This window comes from Phoca vitulina, unplaced genomic scaffold (assembly GCF_004348235.1).
Source record: "Phoca vitulina isolate PV1807 unplaced genomic scaffold, GSC_HSeal_1.0 scaffold7, whole genome shotgun sequence".
NCBI classification, from domain to species: Eukaryota; Metazoa; Chordata; class Mammalia; order Carnivora; family Phocidae; genus Phoca; species Phoca vitulina.
Genome location: NW_022589710.1, coordinates 7,873,473 through 7,897,806, shown reverse-complemented (window position 1 = coordinate 7,897,806; position 24,334 = coordinate 7,873,473). Strand labels below are relative to the sequence as shown.

The window sequence follows — 24,334 nt, the reverse complement described above, 5'->3', positions numbered from 1 at the left end:
TCCCTCTCCCTCTGCCTGCCGCTCTGTCTGTGCTCTCTCTGTATGTTTCTGTCAAATAAATAAATCTTTAAAAAAAAAAAACTTTCATTATGGAAATTTTTAAACATGCTCTCTGTGAGTTAGATGCAGACCCACATGTTTAACATTCATTATGTTGAATGACCAATGCTAGCATGAGAGGGACGCAGTGCCAGTACTTGGCCTGTTTTTAAACTAGTGTAATAACTCTAGTCCTACCTTTCAATGTGTGCTTTTTAAAAAAAAAATAAGTAGCCACAGTGAAGTATTCGAGCCCTTGCACTTCAAGAAAGGTGGTCTTTATTTCCAGTTGTCTGTCGGTTCTGTTTAAGATGGATGTTAAAAACTTGGAGCCTGAAAGAATTCTCAATCAAAAAAAAAAAAAAAGTAGAATAATGCAATGAATCCCCAAGAATCCATCATCTGACAGTAATGGTTACCAACACTTTGTCAAACATGTTTGATTTATTTGCCCCATAGTTATTTAAAGTATTTTCCAAGCATTATATTTTGTATATAATTCAGTATGTAATAAAATTTACTTACATTTTTTGAAAGCAACTTATTTAAAAATAATTATAAGTTCACAGATTCACAGGAAGTTGCAAAGATAGTAGAGCGGTCTTGTGCCCTTTGCCCACTTTCTTCCAGTGGTTACCCCTTACCTAATTAGAGTCTAATATCAAAATCAGGAAATTGACACTGATACAGTGTATGTATATGGTTCTTTCTCATTTTATCATGTTTGGATTAGTGTAACCACCACTAAGGCAACTTACTTTTGGTAAGCTTAAATCATTAAGAAATGGGGGCGCCTGGGTGGCTCAGTCAGTTAAGTGGCTGCCTTTGGCTCAGGTCATGATCCCAGGGTCCTGGGATCAAGCCCCGCATCGGGCTCCATGCTCAGCGGGGAGTCTGCTTCTCCCTCTCCCAGTCCCCCTACTTGTGTTCCCTCTCTCGCGGTCTCTCTCCCCATCAAATAAATTTAAAAAATCTTTTAAAAAAAATCATTAAGAAATGTGTATGCCTATATATGTTTATGTTGGCTCATTTTGTTGTAAGAAATATGGCTAAATAAGGAAGTGTAATAGCTATACAGAGACGTATTTAACATACACCTCATTTTAAAGATAGCACATCACTTTTGCAATAATGAAAAGTTTTATCTTGTTTATATGTGGAATTTTAACAGGAAGAAGAGGAGTATGAAACTAAAGGAGGACGTCGGAGAACATGGGATGATGATTATGTACTCAAGAGGCAGTTTTCTGCTTTGGTTCCTGCTTTTGATCCTAGACCTGGTCGTACTAATGTCCAGCAGACGACTGATCTAGAGATTCCACCCCCAGGTACTGTGTATTTTAGTTTTGTGATTCATTTTGAACAGATACCAAATAATGTTATATGTAATCAGGAAAGTAAGTGGCTACTTATATATGCAGGTTATAAATAAAAGTTTTCAAAAAAAGAAAAAAAACTACATATCAGCCACAAGTCCTTAAAAGATACAGATTTTTTTTATTTATTTGAGAGAGAGAGGGAGAGAGCACAAGCAGGGGGAGGAGCAGAGGGAGCCCGATGCGGGGCTCAACCCCAGGACCCCGGGATCATGACCTGAGCCGAAGGCAGACGCTTAACCACTGCACCACCCAGGCGTCCTGATACAGATTATTTTTAAAGGAGCAAATTGCAGTTCTTTAAAAACATGGTGTTCTGTGTTTGCATAATTTTTAAAGGAAGGCTCATTTAAAGGTAGATAATTTGTATTCTCTATTCTACTGGATCAAAATTGCTATGGATTATTCCTCATTTATGGTCTTGAGTTAGTCAGCCTGGTAACTCTCTCTCACAACTCTATTTTGGTTGTAATAGGCACACTAATGATCCCCAAAGGTATGCAGGTCCTGACCTCCGTAATCTGTGAATAGGTTACCTTAATATGACAAAAGAGACTTTGCAGACGAGATTAAATTAAGGATTTTGAGATGGGGGAATTATCCTGGATTATCCAGGTAGGCCCAGTGTAAACATTAGTGTCCACATAAAAGCAGTACAGGAGGGGGGGCGCCAGAGTGGCGCAGTTGGTTGGGTGTCAGACTCTTGGTTTCGGTTCAGGTCGTGATCTTGGAGTCATGAGAATCAGCCCTGCGTCGGACTCTGTGCTCAGTGTAGAGTCTGCTTGAGACTGTCTCCTCCCTCGGCCTCTCCCCCTCTGCGCTCTTGCTCTCTCTCTCTCTCTAACGTAAGTAAATAAATTAAAAAAAAAAAGCTTAAGAGAAATACAGGAGGGTCTGAGACAGAGAAGGAGATTTGACAACAGGAAGCAGAGATCAGAGTGTTGAGGGGCCATGAACTGTGGAATACGGGCAGCCTCCAGATGCTCGAAAAGACAAGCAAACAGATTCTTAGAGCTTCCAAAAGGAACAAAGCCCTGCCAACCCATTTAAGATTTCTCCCTTCTAGAACTGGTTGTTTTAAACCACCCAGTTTATGGTAATTTATTAAAACAGCAATAAGATGCTAATATACTGAGCAAATCACCTAATTTGTGTAAGCCTGAATTTTCTCATCTCTTACATGGAGAAAGTAATAGTTTCTATTTGACAAGGTAGTTAAAAGTTTTAAATGAGGTAAAATATATAAAGTGCTTAGCATGGTACCTGATGTGTGCCTCAGTAAACATCAGCTATAGTAATCAGTATACTATCCTTAAGGAAGACTTAAATGTTGATTAAGTATGGAATGTATTTTTTACTTGATAGAACGAAAGCTGTGTTAAATAGGGGGAAGTAAGTATGCTTCATAGTGTGATGTTCTATGGTGAGTTTGCATATAGGCTGAATCAAGATGTTCCAAGATCCCTTCAAAAAGAAAAACCTATGCTACGGAATATAAACAGGTACAAATTTTCTGTAGAGCTCTTCGGCAATATATTTCATATTGTTACTACCAGAAATCTATAGTAAAGAAATACTGGCTCTGCACCCAGATTTATATACACTGATGACTACACAAGTATTATTTATATTGTCAGAAAATTGGAAATGACCTTCATTATTTCCAGTAACAGGGATATGGTTCGGGTAAGGTTTAATGGAATGTCATGCAATGAATAAAAGTAATACTTCAGAAGATTATATCATGATATGAGGAAAAAATTGCTGAGCTAATGAAAAAGAAGAGTACACCACCAAATACACTATGTACCTATTTGTGTGTGGCGGGGGGGCGGTACCTCACAATCCACTCATTCAATGTGAGCAGAAGGTTGACAGTTCATTGACTAGAGTCTGTGGTTTTCTCAGTATGTGGTTTTCTCTGTATGTAGAGCTATGAATAATTTTAGTGTTCTGATTTATAAGAATAAAATGTTTCTGAAATATTCATATAGTTAGCATGTGTTTTCTTAAAACAATGAGAGATCCCTATCATGTGCATAAATTTAGCTTTAATGCTGTCTTTAAGTAACCTAGATATATTGTTCCTATTTTCTAAAAAAAAAATTGTTGAGGCCAGAAGAGTCTTAAGTGGCTGATGTCTTTACTAATATCTGACAGAAGAATTTAGATTTCATGTAGCTTTGTCTCCTGGTGCAGTGTTCCTTATGGACTGCTTGCTATAGTGTAATTGTTTTTGATGTCTTCCATATTTTTAGGAACACCTCATTCAGAGCTCTTGGAAGAAGTTGAATGTACTCCGTCACCTCGATTAGCCCTCACTTTGAAAGTAACAGGTCTTGGAACAACTCGTGAAGTTGAATTACCACTCACCAATTTCAGATCAACCATTTTTTACTATGTACAAAAATTGCTTCAATTGTCCTGTAATGGCAGTGTGAAATCAGATAAACTTAGGCGTATTTGGGAGCCAACATACACGTAAGAGATTTTAACATAATGTTTTAAGTAGATATTTTCATGATGCATCAGCCTAGAAGCATTGTATTTCTATATTTTTTACTATAGAAACAGAAAATATTTGGTTCTTGTTCTCTTGGTTTACAACGGGATAAGAGCATTTCTGACTCCTGAGGTAGAATGTTTTAAGGTTTCAACTGAAAGTAACTTTAGAAATAAACTAGACTCTAGTATCTTATGTAATAAATGTTGAACTCTTTGCATTTGTGTATGAGGTACTAAATATTTTCTGTTTTTTGTTTTGGGGTTTGCGAGTTAAGCCTACCGCTCTTTGTTCATTCATTCATTGAACAAGTAATTAATAATGACCGTGGGCACATTTAATGTTTTGGTGGCTCATTCTGTTAATCAGTAAAATGAGCCTGGTTGTGAGGAATCAGTGAATTAATACATGTAAAGTGTTTTCAGTATTGTCTGGGTGCTCAGTATTACCTATAATAATTATTAATTATTATTTATTATTTAATAACAGCTTAATATATAAATGAAATTTTAATCATCCTATAAATCTTACTTTTATTTTTCTGATGTTCTCTTAACATCATTGATAATTTTATGTAATGTCTAATGAAGTGATCTAGATCCTTTTGAGATAAAACAGAAGGCTATCATGGTATTTCTCCCCACCCTGTTCAGTTTTTATTGGAGTTTCAAATTTTATCTCCACTGCCTTACGTGAACATAAAGGCTCCTGGTCCTTGTTTTTCTTATCCTTTTTTTCCATCTAGACATAGAAGTGCAAACCATTTCTCATCTTTTTTTATTTTTACAACAATAAATGAAAGTTATAACACATGATATAGCATATTACTTCATATCTTTAAAGATCCTAGGTTTGACAAACGTATGCAATCTTTGCAATTATGCTAAATTTATAAATAATAACTCTTTTTCAGGAATATGATTTCTGCTGCTTTCCCCCATGTTTAACAAATTGAATTTTTTTTTAAATAAATTGTCCCTGAGTTTAATGTTTAAGCATATGGCTAATGAATGATATCATTCATGTATTTTTTAAAGAATTGAAGCCTTATTGGAAATAACCACAAATCATTTGATTTATGAATTAATGTGAATAATATCTTCATGTTTAGAATCATGTACAGAGAAATGAAGGATTCTGACAAAGAGAAGGAAAATGGAAAAATGGTAAGTGATATTTAAATGGATCTTCTTGGCTACTTAGTGAAAAAAAAGGGAAAATAAAGAAAAACTAACACTGTTTTAATTGAACATTTGAGGGGAAAAAATCACTAACATGGAATTCTTTAGATGAGGTTAAATGCATGATTTTAAAGCTACCTTATGTAATGCATGTGAAATAGCATAGACTTTTAATCAGGAAAGGCCAACATTTGGTTTTTCCTATTATAGGGTTGTTGGTCTATAGAGCATGTGGAACAGTACCTTGGCACTGATGAATTACCAAAGAATGACTTGATAACCTACCTGCAGAAGAATGCAGACGCCGCTTTCCTGCGCCACTGGAAATTAACTGGCACTAATAAAAGTATTAGGAAAAACAGAAATTGTTCTCAGCTCATAGCTGCATATAAGGTATATATTGGCATCAAAACACAATTGGGAATGGCTTTGTGCTTTGTTTGCAGCTTTTCAAGATTCTTAAGAAAAAGAGGTTCATTGGGACATGTTTAAAAAATGAGGTTGAATTAACATTGTTAATATGCCAAGTACTAAAACTTCAAATATGATTTGTGGTATTGGATCTAAGTACATGGTTTTAACTGTGGCTTACGGTGGTTATAGTTTATTTGGGAATGGTTTAGAACACATTGATTTTCAACTTGGGTAATAGTGTTTTTATTTAAAAAGAAGGCAATTTGAAAAATTTCAGCATTTTCAAATACTTATAGGATGATACAGTGCTTTTCTCGAAAATGTGATTAATGGCTAGTTTTACTAATTGTTTCTATAGGATTTTTGTGAGCATGGAACAAAGTCTGGATTAAACCAGGGGGCCATTTCTACTCTTCAGAGTAGTGATATTCTTAATTTGGCAAAAGAACAACCTCAGGCCAAAGCTGGCAATGGACAGAATTCTTGCGGAGTAGAAGATGTTCTTCAGCTTCTGCGTATTCTCTATATAGTTGCAAGTGACCCTTATTCAAGAATATCCCAAGAAGGTCTGTAAGAATCCTTGTTTCATTTCTGTGGCATTTTTAAAAGGAAGTCAGTTTATATTTTTATTAATTTTATTAATTTTACAGAAGGCGATGAGCAGCCTCAGTTTACTTTTCCACCAGATGAATTCACTAGCAAAAAAATCACAACAAAAATCTTGCAGCAGATTGAGGTAATAAAATCAGATAGTTGAACTCGTTAGTCTTTAACTTTTAGACTTTCAAAGTATTGTCTCTTCTTTTTCTACTTTCCACCATCTCTGCTGTTAGTCTCTGATTTGTTGATTTAGGCCATATGGTCCATTGGCATTAATTTCTTTCATTACTTTTAAGAACTGACTCCTGTTTTTCTTTTTAAATAATTGTATGATGACATTGTTATTTGTTAATTTGCAGGAACCGCTGGCATTGGCAAGTGGGGCTCTACCAGACTGGTGTGAACAGTTAACCAGCAAGTGTCCTTTCCTAATACCATTTGAAACTAGACAGCTTTATTTCACGTGTACAGCATTTGGTGCATCAAGGTAGGAAGTACTTTTATATTTTTTTAATGTTATATAAGCTCAAAATGTACAAATATACTTTATGTCAAGACTGATGGAAGGAATATATTATCTTGTTTTCTTATAAAGAGTTGTAGTGTTTAAACGTTTTTTTTTATTTCTAGTTGGATACATGCTCTCCTACAGTTGACCCTTGAACAATGTCAGGGTTAGGGATCCCAACCCTCCCTGCGCAGTTGATCATATTTAAAGATCTTATTTATTTGGGGGAGAGAGAGAGTTCATGAGTGGGGACAGGGAAAAAGAGAGAGGGAGAAGCAGACTCCCCACCCAGCAGGGAGCCCAATGTGGAACTCGATCCCAGGACCCTGGGATCCTGACCTGAGCCGAAGGCAGACGTTTAACGACTGAGTCACCCAGGCACCCTTATTTATTTATTTTAGAGATAGACAGCATGAGCAGGGGGAGGAGTAGAAGGAGAGGGACAAGCAGACTCCATGCTGAGCACAGAGCCCGAAGCAGAGCTCGATTCCATGACCCTGAAATCATGACCTGAGCTGAAATCAAGAGTTAGACGATTAACCAACTGAGCCACCCAGGCGCCCCTAAAGATTTTATTTTTAAGTAATTTCTACACCCAGCATGGGGCTCGAATTTACAACCCCAAGACCAGGAGTTAACATGCTCTACCAACTGAGCCAGCCAGGTGCCCCCAAAAGAAAATATTTTAAAATCAGTAGCATTTTAATGATGGCTTTCAGTTTGTATCACAGTAATAAAGATAGCTTAATGATTTTTTAGTTTCTCCATAGTTAAGAAATATTCATTTGTAATTTTTTTTTTTAAGATTTTATTTATTTATTTGACAGAGACACGAGAGAGGGAACACAAGCAGGGGGAGTGGGAGAGGGAGAAGCAGGCCTCCTGCTGAGCAAGGGCCCCGATGCAGGGCTCGATCCCAGGACCCTGGGATTATGACCCAAGCCGAAGGCAGATGCTTAACGACTGAGCCACCCAGGCGCCCCTAATTTTATTCTTTTTTTTTTTTTTAAAAGATTTTATTTGACAGAGACAGCGAGAGAAGGAACACAAGCAGGGGCAGAGGGAGAGGGAGAAGCAGGCTTCCCACGGAGCAGGGGGCCCGATGCGGGGCTCGATCCCAGGACCCTGGGATCATGACCTGAGCCGAAGGCAGATGCTTAACGACTGAGCCACCCAGGCGCCCCTTCATTTGTATTTTTATGTATCATAAGTTTGTCTATTTTTTAAATTGAAATATAGTTGACAGGCCATGTTACATTAATGGAAGGTGTACAACAGTGATTCAGCAACTGTGTACATTATGCTGTGCTCACAAGTGTAGCAACTGTCTGTCAGCCATACAATGCTATTAGAATCCTATTGACTGTATTCCCTATGCTGTTCCTTTCATCCCCAGTTTTTGTATATTTTTGTGTCACATGGGATTGGGACCACAGACCTTTATTTTGATCTGTTAATTACTAATTGTAAAGAGGAAAAATACCTAAGTATTTTTTCAATTTGTTTAGGAAAATAATAAAGGGGTTTATATGTTTTAAGAGAGGAAGCAACAATTTATGCAGTAAGAAAATCTAATTCTGTCGCCTAATAAAATACTATTTTTAAAAAGAATAGTTAAATCTTTGAATTACATTGCTGGTTTAGTAGTACATTCTAACTATTACTGAACGGTAGAGCTACATAAATATTTTTCTATTTTAGAGCAATAGTGTGGTTACAAAACCGACGTGAAGCCACTGTGGAAAGAACAAGGACCACCAGTAGTGTCAGGCGAGATGATCCTGGAGAGTTTCGAGTGGGTCGTCTCAAGCATGAAAGAGTAAAAGTCCCACGTGGTGAATCACTGATGGAATGGGCTGAGAACGTCATGCAAATACATGCAGATCGGAAATCAGTTCTTGAGGTACCTCACTCACATATAATTTCTTTTAGTATGCAGGAATGACAGAAAACCAGCAAACCTGTATGTTCCACAGCATGCAAACTACATTAGATAGAAATGAAAAATGGAGAGGGATTTCTCTGCCCTCTATGCAAGGCCTTTCCCTCTGATAGAGCATCTTTTATAAGAGGATGTCAGCTCACCTCTTCAGAGGTCAGGATCTTGTGATTTGATGAGCAGGAAAGAGTATCTTCACTCTTGAGGTGGGAAAGTGCTTGGTCTTTTTGAAGGACATTACTCCTTTCTTAACAAAGCCTGAGCCGAATAATGGCACTCACTAAGGATTCTTTTTGATACTCTGTATTTTACCTTTATATTAAGCTCTGCTATTAGATATCTGCAATTTGGGAGCATACTGTTTTATAATATTGTTAGACTGTGCTTGGCATTATATCATTGGCCTGTGTTGAGAGATGTTATGGCAAATAACAGTATAAAATTTAATATCCTTACTATAGAGATGTTACTGTAGGCATTGTTGATTATATCCTATATACTTGTTATTCCCTATATGAGGGACAATGGAAGAAATCTCTCTCATAAATGTGAACCAGCTGCTTATTTTATCTTTTTTTTTTTAAAGATTTTATTTTATTTATTCGTTTGAGAGCACGAGTGGGGGATAGAGGCAGAGGAAGAGGGGAAAGCAGACCCTGCTGAGCAGGGAGCCCAGTGTGGAGCTTGATCCTCATCCCCCCTGAGATCAGGCTCTGAGCTGAAGGCAGACGCTTAACTGACTGAGCCACCCAGGCGCCCCTTAGTTTATCATTTGAATCAGAGACTGATCATGACAAATATGATACATCTCTAGAAAATATATAAGGGTTTTAGGACTTTCACTTTAAACTCTCTTTGCCTTCATCTTATTCTTCAAACTAGATCAACCTCAATTATTTTATTTTTTTTTAACCATGCACTATATGTTTTTATAAGCTGCCTCAAATCACTTGTGGAATATGTAGAGTATGGATAAAAGCCTTTAAAGTGATTGCCTAAAGTCAGGAGTAAGTGCAAGAGTTTAGGTTTTAGTGTTACATAGACACACATACACAGCTGTATGCCAGTTTTTCCTCAAGCAAATGATGTAATCTTTTTATCTAAAATTTGGTTTCCTTTGGTGTAAAAAAAAGAGATGAAAATCTATTTTATAGGGTTGGTGTGAGAAATAAATTAATGAACAATGTGGTGAACAATGCTCACCACAGTGTTTATGCAGTGGTGTACAACAAATACACTTTTTAGAAAAACTAGAATAAAACTTCTGTGTTGTCTATAATGGGTTGTGTATAATATTCTACTGCTGTTGCGGGGCGCCTGGGTGGCTCAGATGGTTAAGCGTCTGCCTTTGGCTCAGGTCATGATCCCAGGGTCCTGGGATGGAGTCCCACATGGGGCCCCTGGCTCAGCGGGGAGTCTGCTTCTCCCTCTCCCTCTGCCTCTCCCCCTGCTCATGCTGTCTCTCTCTCTCTGTATCTCTGTGTCTCAAATGAATAAATAAAATCTTAAAAAAAAAAAAAAAATTCTACTGTTGTAAAAAAAGACGTATTGGCAAGAATGGGATCATTTAAGAAAAATTTTTTAAGCTCACTTTTCCCCACAATTTGTTTACATTTTAGGTTGAATTTTTAGGAGAAGAAGGAACTGGCTTGGGCCCTACATTAGAGTTTTATGCTCTGGTGGCAGCAGAATTCCAGAGAACTGATCTGGGAGCTTGGCTTTGTGATGATAATTTTCCAGATGATGAATCTCGTCATGTAAGATTTAGTTCCCATTTTGTGATTATTTGTGATTCTGCTTTTAGTATTAAAAATAGGTTATGCTTTCAGAATTTAAGCCAGGCTTTCTGACTCTCTTTTTTATTATTGATTAGATGCTATTAAAATTGTTCTTTCAGTCACCAAAAACTATTTAATAAAAGGTGTATACATAAATACTTTTAACTAAATTGATGAAGATGTTTAATATCTTCTTTTATCTAATTTTATTTGTATTTCTCCCTCTAAAACACTAGGTTGATCTTGGGGGTGGATTGAAACCTCCCGGATACTATGTGCAGAGATCATGTGGACTGTTCACAGCACCATTTCCACAAGACAGTGATGAGCTTGAAAGGATCACGAAACTCTTTCATTTCCTTGGAATTTTCTTGGCCAAATGCATTCAAGACAATAGACTTGTGGACTTACCTATTTCTAAGCCTTTCTTTAAACTTATGTGTATGGGTGACATTAAAAGCAATATGAGTAAATTAATTTATGAGTCACGAAGTGATAGAGACTTACACTGTACTGAAAGTCAGTCTGAAGCTTCTACAGAAGAAGGTCATGATTCACTCTCAGTAGGAAGCTTTGAAGAGGATTCAAAATCAGAGTTTATTCTAGATCCCCCCAAACCAAAACCCCCAGCTTGGTTTAATGGAATTTTAACTTGGGAAGACTTTGAACTAGTAAACCCACACAGAGCCAGATTTTTAAAAGAAATTAAAGACCTTGCTGTCAAGAGGCGTCAGATTTTAAGCAACAAAGGTCTTTCTGAAGATGAGAAGAACACGAAATTACAGGAACTAGTGCTAAAGAATCCATCAGGTTCTGGGCCTCCACTTAGCATAGAGGATTTAGGGTAAGTTTTTTATACATGTTTGTCAACCTAATGGATGAGTAAGTTTTAAAGCTTTTGTTTCTTTGTCCCCACTAATAGGCAATGTATGAGTTCAGTAGTCTGTTAAGAACAATAATATGCTGTAGGAAATATTACTGATTTGAATCTTTGAATAGTTCATATTATAAAGACAATACTCAGAATACCAGAACATAGTGTATTAAATCATCACATCTCTGGAAGATTATCTGATTTATCAAATATGATTAATGTATATATCTTACAGGAAAGTCCAAAGCCAAAAATATTTTGAGAAATCATGGCTAGTTAATATAGTGTACTTGGCAGTGCTCAAAATAGTTTGGTCTGTATGTAGGCCTTATGCCCAATGGCTTAGCTAACTCAAATGCTACACATCTTTTGATAACACTCTGTTAATTTGTATACATGTAATTATTATACCCTTAGTATGTTTTACTATGATTTTGGGCTGACTGAAAGTCTTGCTTTCTTCTTCTTTCTTTCTTAGTTGATAATTTTGAGAGGTTTTGTTTGATAATTTACTATATATTCAAGGTTTGATTTCAGGGTAGGGACAGAGCGTGAATAACTTTAGTGAAGGAGTAGTTTCTCCTTGAAAAAAACAAAATAAAGATGCTGCTGTCGTAATTTATTGCAAAAACCCTTACTTTGTTAATTTTGTGCCATAAGAGAGAAGTGAAATATGGAAAGGTGGTGGTTTCATGCAATCTTTGCAGAGCCAGGTTTGGTAATGGTTGTTCTAATAGTTTTTGTGCACAGGGGTTTTGCATTCAAAAGTCCTCCTACTTAACATCTAAGCTGGTATACAGTTTTTTGTTGGAAGGGTGCGGGGAGTGGGGGTTCATGGTTTTGGCAGCAGTGTTTTATTTATTTTTTAAAGATTTTTATTTATTTGAGAGAGAAAGCACAAGTTGGGGGAGGGGCAGAGGGAGATGCAGACTCCCCCTGAGCAGGGACCCCGATGCGGGGCTCCATCCCAGGACTCCAGGATCATGACCTGAGCTGAAGGCAGACGCTTAACCAGCTGGCCACCCAGGTGCCACTTTGGCAGCAGTGTTTTAAAAATTAAACACCAATGGTAGCTAAATGTTAATCCAGTCCTTTTTGTCTTCCCAGTTTAAATTTCCAGTTTTGCCCTTCCTCAAGAATATATGGTTTTACAGCTGTGGATCTCAAGCCAAGTGGGGAAGATGAGGTAATAAAAATTTTGTTTTTGATGTAGTTGTAAGTTCAGAACATCTTCTTAATGAGGCCAGTTGTAGTAGGTGCTACTGAAATATTCCTAGATATTAACAACAATGTTGGCAAATTTTCCTTTGTAGATGATAACAATGGATAATGCAGAAGAATATGTGGATTTGATGTTTGACTTTTGTATGCATACGGGTATTCAGAAACAGATGGAAGCCTTTAGAGGTAATTTTTAGGGCTCTTTAACTTAATCTTTCTCCTTTCACTTTGAGACATTTGAAATTAAGGTATTTCTCTTGTCAAGAATTGTAGGTAATCTCTAGATTTGCCCTCTAGTTTCCTGTCTTCCAGATAGTTAGGTCCCACAGAGTACCCAGAACAGGTTGGAACATTCTCCAGCTGTGGTATACCCTCAACTTGCTCCTCCTGAGTAATGGGGGACTCACTTTTGGCCTCCATTTCTTCATTTGTATGTGGACATAGGTTGCGTACTTTACACATTACATGAATTAAGCCAAGTTAGAACCTAAGTTCTTAGGTGAGAATTGAAGCAAAATCTATTAGACTATTCATCACATACTAGTTTTGAAAATGAGAATATAGCTTTGGCTAGCCTTGTATGACACAAAGAGCTGGTTAAGAAATTACTAGAATTTGGCTACTGACCATAGTGACTGAATATCTCTGTTCACATTTGCAGTATTAAGTGAAATTTCTGTACTTAAAACCTTAGCACAGCTTTGATTTCAAGCTATTTTAATTTATATTTGTTTTTTCAAGCATTTATTAATATTTTATTCATATTATGTCCATTTAGTTGATATTAGCTATTTTGATTTGAAATTTGGTATTTTGAAATTGTAACTTAGAAATTGAGTTGTGTGTTTTGTTTTTATTTTTTTGCTGTGTATAATGTAGATGGGTTTAACAAAGTTTTTCCAATGGAGAAATTAAGTTCCTTCAGCCATGAAGAAGTCCAGATGATACTTTGTGGAAACCAGTCACCATCCTGGGCAGCAGAGGATATTATTAATTATACTGAACCTAAGTTAGGTTATACACGTGACAGGTATGTATTGGTTATTTTCTAAGGTCAACAAAATAGTTTATGTCCCAAAATCAAATGGCAGATTCTCTAAAGAACTACGACTTAGTGAAGTGAGAAAGCTGTTTTCATATCCATTGATAAGGCTGAGTTTACACAAAAAGACAACCGAGTCTTTGTTGGTGTTAAGATTCCATTTTAATTGTTCACTATTTAAAAAATTGGGTAAATAGTAAACCGTTAGACTTCATTTTTTTAAAGAAGATTTTATTTATTTGAGAGAGAGCTAGAGAGCACAGTGGGGGTGGGCAGAGGGAGAAGCAGACTCCCTGCTGAGCAGGGAGCCCAATGCAGGGCTTGATCCCAGGACCCTGGGAACATGACCTGGGCCAAAGGCAGATGCTTAACTGACTGAGCCACCCAGGTGCCCCTTTAAGCCCTTAGGCTTCATTTTATATTAACATTTTTTTTTTTTTTTAAAGATGTTATTTATTTGAGAGAGAGAGAGTGAGCGAGATAGCATGAGCAGGAGGGAGAGGCAGAGGGAGAAGCAGACTCCCCACTGAGCAGGGAGGCTGGTGCGGGCTGGAGGCAGGCGCTTAACCTGACTGAGCCCGAGGTGCCCCATATATTAACCTTTATTTTAAAAAAATTTCAAATAGAGGGACGCCTGGGTGGCTCAGTCAGTTAAGTGTCTGCCTTCAGCTCGGGTCATGGTCTCAGGGTCCTGGGATCGAGCCCTGCATCGGGCTCCCTGCTCGGTGGCGAATCTGCTTCTCCCTCTCCTTCTACCTCTGTGATCTCTCTCTCTCTCTCTAATAAGTGAGTGGAATCTTAAAAAAAAAAAAAAAATTCTTTTTTTCAAATAGACAAGTTGAATAGTTGAAAGAATTCCCGTATCATCTTTACCCAGATTCAACTGTACTTAATACTTCTTTTATATTATCTATTTATATACACACACACACCTACATGTGATATATATGTGTGTGTATACTATTTTTTTCTGAACCATTTGAGAATGTCGCATATATCATGTGCCTTTATTCTGTGATAGAGTGTGCATTTCCTAAAAATATGGATATTCTCCCGTGTATTCACATTCACTAGCAAATTCATACTGTTAGCTGATCTTTAGTCCATATTCCAGTTTCGTTGTTTACTCCAATAATGTCCTTCATAGCACTCCCCTCACCACCACTGCCCATTGTCAGGAAATAGCATTTGGTTGTGATAGGGTTATCTTGTGATAGGTTTTTAATCTGAAACAGTTCTTTAGCTGTTTTTTTTCTTTTTCTTTCATACCACTGATATTTTTTAAGACTATAGGCCCTATAGTACTTTTTCTTTTTAAACGTTTCCAAATTAACATAAATGAGAGAATACAGTTGACCCCTGAACAATGTAGGGGTTAGGGGCACAGTTGAAAATCCATATGTTTGATACCTCAAAAACTTAACTACTAGTAGCCTACTTTGACCAACTTTACTGATAATATAAACAGTCACTACATATGTTATGTGTATTATGTACTATATCCTTACAATAACATAAGCTGGAGAAAAGAAAATGTTAAGAAAATCATGAGGGGGGTGCCTGGGTGGCTCATTCGGTTAAGTGTCTGCCTTCAGCTTGGGTCATGATCCCGGGGTCCTGGGATCAAGCCCTGCATTAGGCTCCCTGCTCAGCGGAGAGCCTGCTTCTGCCTCTCACTTTGCCCCCTGCTCGTGTGCTCGCTCACTCACTCTCTCTCAAATAAATAAAAATCGTAAAAAAAAAAAAAAAGACTCATGAGGAACTACACTTGTGGTAACATAGCTTAATGTATAAACTTGTTGAATTACTGTGTTGTACACCTCAAACTAATGTAACATTGTCTGTCAACTATACTCAGATAACAAAAAAGAAAATCATGAGTTAGAGAAAATGTATTTGCAGTACTCTCTTGTATTTATCTTAAAAAATTACAGATATAAGTGGATCTGTGCAGTTCAAACCCCTTGTTGTTCAAGGGTCAACCGTATTACGAATTAGTTTAAACTTAACATAGAATTTTTTGCTTAAGTCAACTTTTTATTGAATTATAATAGTGCACAAATTGCATGTACAGTCTGGAGAATTTTCACAAAAGGGAAACGCCTGTGTATTGGCACCCAAAACAAGAAACAACTCAAGAATTGCCCTTGCCCATTATATTCTTTTCTAATATTAAATCACTATTTCTGTTGATCAGTTTTGCTTGCATTTGAACTTTAGTAAATGAAATCATACAGTATGTATTTTTTAAGGTCTGGCTTCTTTTGTTTAACATTATGATTATGAAATTCTTCCCTGTTGTGGCATATAGAAATAGTTTATTTCACTGTTAACAAAGATGGATTGTTTCAGATCCCCTTTGGTAGTTTAGCCATATTTGGATTAATTATGCATGTGCATTTTGAAGTTTTCTGATTTGCTGACCTTGTTGCATATTTGGTCCCTGTACTCCATCAGTGTTTCAGTTCTCAACCATTTATAACTACAAGACAGTCTTTGCAGGGTATTTTTAAAGTAGCTTAATCCACTCATTTCATGCTTACTCAAGCGTCTCTAGATAGTATTCTTCTCACATGTTGATAATTGTTTTTTGGGTTATTGCTGGCTTACAAAGTAGTGTTTTTCATTTAAATCATCTGTCAGATCAGTAGAACTCTATTTTTCTCCTTTTAGCCCTGGTTTCCTGAGGTTCGTGAGGGTTTTGTGTGGCATGTCTTCAGATGAAAGGAAAGCATTCCTGCAGTTTACCACCGGTTGCTCAACTCTACCCCCAGGTGGACTGGCTAATCTGCATCCCAGGCTCACAGTTGTACGCAAGGTACAAACCTTAGCTAATAGGGAATCCAAATGGAATTTAGTTACTGCAGGATTGAAAGAAAGAAATATTTAAAGTCATGGCCTTCTGTTTTTCACTTTTCTTTTTGTAGGTTGATGCTACTGATGCAAGCTATCCATCAGTGAATACATGTGTGCATTATCTGAAGTTGCCTGAATATTCTTCGGAGGAGATCATGAGAGAGCGCCTACTAGCTGCTACCATGGAGAAAGGCTTTCATCTCAACTGAGCTTCAAAGTGGGAGACATCAGAGACTTTTAAAATACTAGTGAAGCCTCTTGTGTTTGTGTGCAGAGAAGTATATGATCCTCTACGCTAATGACACTTGCCTTTATTTCAACCATTAAGGCTTTAAGAACATGTGGAATAAGTTGGTTAGCTGCTAATGACAAAACAAACCCTTTAACTACCCAGCCAGCAAGTATATAGCACAGAACACTGTGTGTTGCTACAAGGGCTTAGTGACTGGAAAAAGGTGGTCCCTACTTGACTGTTCCAAAGAGCAGCTTCTCAGATCTTCAGTGTTCACTGGTAAATTTCTAACAGTGTATTTGTGTAAAGTTTGTCGTTTCATACTTCATACACTACAGTTGCCGTCACTGATCCCTGTTTTGCTGGCTTTTAAGCTACTCGGTCAAAAATCCTGCTTCCTTAAAACATAGAGAGTTAATGAGCATCTCAAGCTTTTTCTTTTCCTTTTTAATGATGCCTGCACTATCAGAGTATTCTAGTGTTCTCTCTTTTGTTTGGCATATAATCATGCACAACCTTTTTATTTCTTTGAGGTGGGAGTATATTTTTATTTCCTAAATGCCATACTATAAAGATCAAATTCTTAAGTGTGTTTGTGCAGCTCAGAAGTAAAGGTATATTAAGGGGAAAAAAGAAAAAACACTGGTCTAGATGCAAGGCACACTTAAAAGCAAGTTTTACTTTTGGTTGTATTTTCTTTGTATATTATAAACATTTATTTAACTTGTTGCAGTTTGAAGTAAAAAATTTCCAAAATGTATGCTCAACAATAATCATTAAAATGTTTGCAGCGTACAAAACTGTGTCACGTGACTATTTCACTGCAACGAGCAGACCTAAGAGCTTAACCAGATATTTTTTATTTTGAATCACTGAGATTTAGTTTTTTGAAATTGCTACATTTAGAAATGTATTTTTCTATAGTAAATACACTTACTGAAACTGGAAAGCTAGAAGAAATATATGTTCACATGCTTGTGATCCAACTGTTGGTGTGCTGTCTTATAGTATTCTTCAGCTAAGAATGGCCAAGTTATTTGTGTTAACTTTTTCAACACCACATCTGCTCCTTACCTTTGTATCTGCAGGGATGTGTAAGTCTAAGATCCAAGAATGATTTCTCAATGTTGTGTTAGTGTGAAAAGAAACCACCAGGATACTGCCATTTCCTGGTTTTGAAAAGGGCTTCTTTTGTTTCCGTTTTCCAAATCCCCTTGATGTATCACATCTGTGCCCTTAGGTGAAAGAACTGTCATTAGGCCTGATTAGCCAAATGGCTTTTTTAGGAGTGAAAATTTTGGAATTGCTTATTATTTACCTGTTTAAAAGGTACATTCCCTTTCTACATTAGAAGAGATACCTCCCACTGCAGTCAGCCGTTTGCGTACTGTTTCTATTCTCTGCGCAAGAATGTTGTGACAGGCTATCAGTGGCAGCATTTAAATAACTCATCTTGTTGTTAGTTTCACAGTTCTCTGTGAGAATAAAAGTTAAAATAAAACATAATAGCAATATTTAAATGTATGACCTATGCTTCAATCCAAAAAATAGTGGTGGTGATTGTCTCAATAAAGTCATGGATGCATGACTAAAACTTCATACTAGTGTTAGAGTTAAAATCCAATTTATGTGCTTAGTATTGCCATTTATCTAAGTCTGTAAAATGTCTGTCAATACCCAGCTTTTATCAAGACTAATCTAGCACAGGGCTCAGCAAACGATGGCCTGCTGCTTGCTTTGTATTGCCCACGTACTAAGCATGGTTTTAAAATTTTTAAGTGGTTAAAAAAACAAAAAGAATAATACTTTATGATGTGGAAATTTTATGAAATTCAAATTTCAGTGTCCATAAATAAAGTTTTATTAGAACACAGCCATGCTCATTCCTTTACGTATTATCTGTGGCTGTTTTTACACTACAGTGGCAGAACTGTGTGTTTACAGCAGAGACCATATGGCCCATGAAGCCTAAAGTATTTACTATCTGGCCTTTTACAGAAGAGGTTTGCTGAATCCTGGTCTAGCACATTGCTGTAGCAGGTAAAATTGATGAGTCTTACACATTCAGTAAATGAAATGTCAGGAGTCTTCAAGATAAAGCTGACCAATCTGAGGCATAAATTTCATGAGTGTGAAAATCATTTAAAGCTGTTCACAATTCAGCAGTAAACATGAAAGGAAATTATGACACAGCCTAGAAGAACAGATTGTCCTATTACAGTTCACTTTGCATGAATCAAGTGTTAGGAGACCTCTACTAGGGTCTCCACATGTATTAGGTTATTCGGCTTTCTTTCCTGTGGTATCTACCTCGTATTTTTTTTTTTTTTTTTAATTGTTATTCTCTAAAGGTACTAAAATCTGTGCCAAGATGTTACCCAAGTGCTATTTTGGTGTGACCTAAAAATTAATTTTGTTCACTCCCTAGTTACTTCTGGTGTACCAGTTTCAGCAGTTACCTGAATGTGCTACTGATTAAGTGCCTACCAACTAGGACAGTGTTTCCCAACTAATATGTCTTAGACCTCCAAAGCACTTTGATCTAGACTGGGCTTTCCCCACACCTTGGCTACTTAATGCAAAGGGGGATCTATACACATGTACCATTTGCTGTTCTGGCGATCAGAAGCCTTTCTTCTGCCTTTCTGAATGAGTCCAACTCAGGTTTGCTTTTCGAATCCATTATTGCCTGGTTGCCTGGGTCTTAATAGATGCAAACTTTAAATATGTAAGTAGATTTTTAGAAAGAAAGATTTAAAAGATATCCTTCCCCCACCCCCACATATACAAGAGAGAGAAAAAAAGCAAACAGTACTGAATGAATCATCAATACCTGTAATGTCCATTTATGTTTTCTTTTGGAGGATAGAGTGTTGTAGATGAAAGAACTCTTAGAATTCCATAGGATGGCACAATATCTTAATGTACCAAGACTGTATTTCTATTTCTTCCATTTTATCTGCCTTCCTACCCAGTATGCACATAAACATGCTTTTACCTAAGACAGTTCTGTATACTCCTGTTGACTAAGTAGCAAAAGCATCTAGAAAAATTTGGAAGGATCAGGCAGGTCATTGCTTTTTTATAGTGACTTAGTTTTCTTTGCTTCAAGACATTCCAGGAGAAGGGGTCAAAGGAATGAGTTAGGGAGGCAGGGGAGAACTCGGACTCATATCATGCTGACCTCAACAGAGATACTCTCTTGCATTCTATTTTTAGACTTTGAACTAAATTTTCATTTACAAATAAGTTTTCTAATAAGACAAACCATTTACAATATGGCCTAAAGGATGGTTGTAACAGCTCTCTTTTAATGTGTAACCATTCATTTTTGGTAGTAACATTATAAGTGAATTAATTACATGATGACATTGTAATTGCCAAGTGCCAATAAAATGGTTATCAGGCTTTTCGAAACTGGCATAAAATTTAATTCTCAATTTTTATTAGGTACACAATTTTGTAAAGTTTTGACTTTTTAAATCATTTTAAGGAAAAAGCATTCAGAAAACATTCAAAGTACTATGTGTGTTTAAAATTTTATTGGCTGATAATTGTCACACATTCTTCCCATGCTGCTAATCCTGAATTAAATGTGCATAGGAAAGCAGAGAACAAAAAAATTACCCTCAGAACTCAACAAAATTTGAACAAGTGGGGAAAAAATGCTTATGGTTAGAAAACAAAACTTGTCTCTTAGTTCAGAGAAAATATTTCTTTGAATACCATATTTTAAAATAAAGCTTTGTTTTCCATTTAGGAAATGTGGAAAACACCTATTTAAAATGTCTTTGGAAGGACACCCCATTTTGCAATGTGCAGTCTTCCACATTTTTTGGGCTACAGATGTTGAGAGGTATTCCATGGTATTCTCACTTCTACAGGTTGATGTTGTCTGGCAGAGCCTTCCATCATTCAGCTTTCTGACATTTTATCAAGAATGAGTAGAGGGGCAAGAATTCTTGCCCGATTCGTTTCCACGATGCAGCCATTTAACACCATCTCATCCAAAATGATGTGCACTTTATCCAAATTAAACATTATCTAAGTTCATATTAAGGAAATTAGTTTTAGAGTTACAAAGATATTAACATGTAACATTAAGTAATAACTTTCGACTTAGCTTATAATTTTTCCCATGTAAGTTAGTCTAAGCATGAAGTGTATTTGTTTTTTTTTACAGAACTTCTGAAATTAGATTTAAAATTGGTGTCCATGTTAGAAATTATTACTTTCATATCCACATACACACCTAGTTTCACTTTGGCTAAGCTAACTGGCCAGTAGGCATAGAAACAGAATAGCTACTACACATTTTAGCCAGAGGGAAAGTGACTCTACTAAGAACTAGAGAACAAAGCAAGTGACATTGGCAAGAGCATGACTGGACAAGAGCAGTGTTGTCTTCCCCAGACACTAATAATATCAACACTAATACACACGATGTTCCAGGCATTGTGTTGGGTATTTTACATAATTTTTTCAGTCTTCTCTACAACTGTATGATACAAATGTTACATATTATCCTAATTTTACATGGGAGCAAATAGGCTCAAAGCCATTGTCCAAGGTCACATGGCTGGTAATTGCCAGAGCTGGAATTTAAGCCCACAGCTTTGGTTTGATGGTTCTGCTTCCAGACTTCTCGGGAGGGGCCTGCGGCTACTGAGTATACAGCCTCCCTCAGCCCTCAAACCTCACCCCAAACCAAATGCCTTCACAAAACCTCGCGTCTTAAGCTATCTTTTCTCTCAGACTGAAGAAAAAATCACCAAGAGTAGATATGAATGAAGAAAGCAAGACAATGCTAATTCCCAAGTAGATAAAAATTCTGAAATTCATGAGAGTATCTTGCATGAATGAACAGTTCTAAAAATACTCCTTTGGGAATTATGGAGCCACCTCCGGGTACTGATGTTCCTAGTGGAAAGTTAGTATAGGGCATGGAGGGAGACGAAAATGTTGTTAGCCTATGAGGTCTTGCTAATTGGAAAGAGCCAAATTCCTTCCCCCCAGGAGCCCCTTCAGGAAACTTTCTTTTGTCAAAGGAGAAGGGGAACTAGAATGAGATGATGACAATATTGAATGGTTCTGAATTCTATACTTTAATAGCTTATTTTCATCTCTATTTAAAGAACATGATCCTGGTCTGTTTAAAAAAAAAAAAAAAACCAAAACAGCTGATTGAAGCAGATGGTTTCAAATAGACAAACTTCAACAAATGAGTGACTTAAATGCACTAGGGGAGTTCATAATTAAATAGTGAATCTTTGTAAAGTGAATCGTTACCACCTGATTTTTTTCAATAATTCCAGATGTTCAAGTCTGTATTGTATTTGTTTAGTGAAATACATCTGTAGAAAATGAGACAACCCTGTGAATGACTTTTAGGTTTCTGTTAGGCTTTGCATTAATATCTCATTAAGCTCTGTGCAAAGAGTCCTCTAGCAGAATAAACTGTTTTCCAGGAGCCCATGGGAACTGTCCTTAAATGACCCAGAAAAGAAAAAAAAAAAAAAGCTTCACTCTGATAAACCTATTAATAATGTCTTCCAATTATATAGATGATTGCTTTGTCCATGACCAAACTGGGACTGCAATATTAGGCCCTTGACTCAGTCAGACCCAGAAGCCAGACAAAGTAGAAATGTCAGCTGGGTACAAAGAAGCGGAGTTGGGGAGCATAGGTGGCTGTGTGAAAAATGGCCTGCAGAATCCCCCTGTCATATTCACTAAGGCACAATCCCCCTGTCGTAGTCACTAAGGGCAATGAAAGCCTTGGTGCATTGAAAATGTCAACTCATCTAAGATGATTTTCTTGGGGCGCCTGGGTGGCTCAATTGGTTGGGCGACTGCCTTCGGCTCAGGTCATGATCCTGGAGTCCCAGGATCGAGTCCCGCGTCGGGCTCCCTGCTCAGCAGGGAGTCTGCTTCTCCCCCTGACCCTCCCCCCTCTCGTGCTCTCTCTCTCTCTATCTCATTCTCTCTCTCAAATAAATAAAATCTTTAAAAAAAATAAAATAAAATTTTCTTGGAGAGAGAAGGAGATCTAATTTTAATCTATTCTATTTGAATTGGTTCAGGGATTAAACTGCTCTGAAGACTGTGGCAAGTAGATGATCTAAAATTTAGATGTCCCCTTGAGCAAGAGGCCCATTGTTTGAAAGTCAGATGAGAATTTGCTGCTGAATCGTATCAACCACTGACATCCTCACATCGTAAGGACAAGGTCTTTCAGCAAGTCTGAATTTCCCAACATCCTAGAAACATGAGTTGCTCAGTGAGGTCATTCTGTACTGTGGGCATGTGACTGCCTGTCTTATCTGAGTAGCTGATTCAAACCCTTAATAACCACGTGGCTTTCCAGCACTATATGGGGAAACCACAGACCAAATCCAATGTGAGGGAAAGGCCTGAAAGCTGATGTCCCCCTGGAATCATGTGACTCCTTTAAAATAAGAATCCAGCTGTTTACATCTTGATTTGGTTTATAAGCAACTTGTACACACTGGTGAAGCCAAGAGTAATGGCATTTGGGATACATGTCAGGGACCAAAAAAATGCCTTATATGCAAAGCCCCATGGCAATAAACAGGCAAACATGCTTTAGCCCTGACATCTGGAATAGGATGAAGCAAGAAAGGTCCAGGCTATTGGTCTATTAATGTGGTAGGCTGAGAATGACTATTTCAAGAGGGTCCTACCTTTGGGTTGTACTGAACTTAACTGACTTAAAGATCCCTAGGGTAACTTGGGCACCCTAAGGTTGGAACTGATAGGAACTACAGACAGCCTCCCAAAGAGCAGATTCAGAAAGCCCCATTTTCTCCCAATCCTGAAACCCAAGAGCCTTGCTATGTAATGTGGGTTGAAGTTGAACATAGTGCCACTTGAAACCAGTTTTTTAATTAAAGCGCTTGAAATGTTTCTGGTTCCTACATTGGAATTTCGGTCTCTGGATCATAAATCACTTTTTCAATATGGTATTTTAATATCACTGTGGTAGTCTAGTTATCCTTTCAAAAGAGAAAATCGAGCAGCATATATTCGAATGGGACCTGAAAAGCAATTCCCAGGCAGAGCCCAGCCTAGGAACTAAAATTTCTAACTCGAGATTTTGGTCCCAGATCCCTTGTCTTCTTTTTTTATTTCTTTTTCTTTTTTAAGATCCTACCTAAGCAAAGTTCTTGATAAATTAAGTGGGGTGGGGAAAAACTTGCTCTCATATTTATACTTTAATTCAATTTGCCATGAAATTAGATAAACTGTGAAGGGCCTTTGTGTTCACATTTCCCACAGAAAAGGGAATACTCCTGTATAGAAGACTATCCTCATGAAGACCATGCACAGTCCTGGGTATACTCTCCTTGTAATACAGTCTGCTGTCCACTTTTAGGCTTGGTATTGTTCCTTGTTAATTAGGCCACTGAAAAGGAGTTTATCTTTTTTTTTTTTTAAAGATTTTATTTATTTATTTGACAGAGAGAGATGGCGAGAGAGGGAACACAAGCAGGGGGAGTGGGAGAGGGAGAAGCAGGCTTCCCACGGAGCAGGGAGCCTGATGTGGGGCTCGATCCCAGGACCCTGAGATCATGACCTGAGCCGATGGCAGACGCTTAACGACTGAGCCACCCAGGCGCCCCTATATATATTTTTTTTAATGGGTTTTTCCTTAAAGGTCCATTCATATTCTGAGATCAACAAGACAGCCAGGTGTAATTATTTTAAGTTTATATAAATTTATGTAAAATTACACAAATATGAAAGCATT

General features: G+C 37.2%; 2 protein-coding genes across 7 annotated transcripts in view; one reads left to right on the top strand and one right to left on the bottom strand.

Annotated features, from left to right (window-relative positions):
- The window catches only part of HECTD1 (HECT domain E3 ubiquitin protein ligase 1), an 86,597-nt gene extending 69,239 nt beyond the window's left edge, over window positions 1-17,358 (top strand). For all 6 annotated transcript variants that reach the window (XM_032404882.1, XM_032404880.1, XM_032404879.1 and 3 more), the window contains 15 exons: window positions 1,211-1,367; window positions 3,674-3,896; window positions 5,030-5,084; window positions 5,310-5,492; window positions 5,872-6,079; window positions 6,164-6,249; window positions 6,473-6,600; window positions 8,323-8,524; window positions 10,180-10,317; window positions 10,575-11,182; window positions 12,320-12,398; window positions 12,526-12,619; window positions 13,313-13,463; window positions 16,149-16,293; window positions 16,403-17,358. In XM_032404882.1, coding sequence (XP_032260773.1) covers window positions 1,211-1,367; window positions 3,674-3,896; window positions 5,030-5,084; window positions 5,310-5,492; window positions 5,872-6,079; window positions 6,164-6,249; window positions 6,473-6,600; window positions 8,323-8,524; window positions 10,180-10,317; window positions 10,575-11,182; window positions 12,320-12,398; window positions 12,526-12,619; window positions 13,313-13,463; window positions 16,149-16,293; window positions 16,403-16,540 — 2,595 coding nt within the window. In that variant the 3' untranslated portion in view covers window positions 16,541-17,358. The remainder of the gene's footprint in view (window positions 1-1,210; window positions 1,368-3,673; window positions 3,897-5,029; window positions 5,085-5,309; window positions 5,493-5,871; window positions 6,080-6,163; window positions 6,250-6,472; window positions 6,601-8,322; window positions 8,525-10,179; window positions 10,318-10,574; window positions 11,183-12,319; window positions 12,399-12,525; window positions 12,620-13,312; window positions 13,464-16,148; window positions 16,294-16,402) is intronic.
- The window catches only part of AP4S1 (adaptor related protein complex 4 subunit sigma 1), a 49,118-nt gene continuing 42,007 nt past the window's right edge, over window positions 17,224-24,334 (bottom strand). The window contains exon 6 of the mRNA XM_032404895.1: window positions 17,224-20,607. Within this exon, the coding sequence (XP_032260786.1) occupies window positions 20,479-20,607 (129 nt within the window). The 3' untranslated portion in view covers window positions 17,224-20,478. The remainder of the gene's footprint in view (window positions 20,608-24,334) is intronic.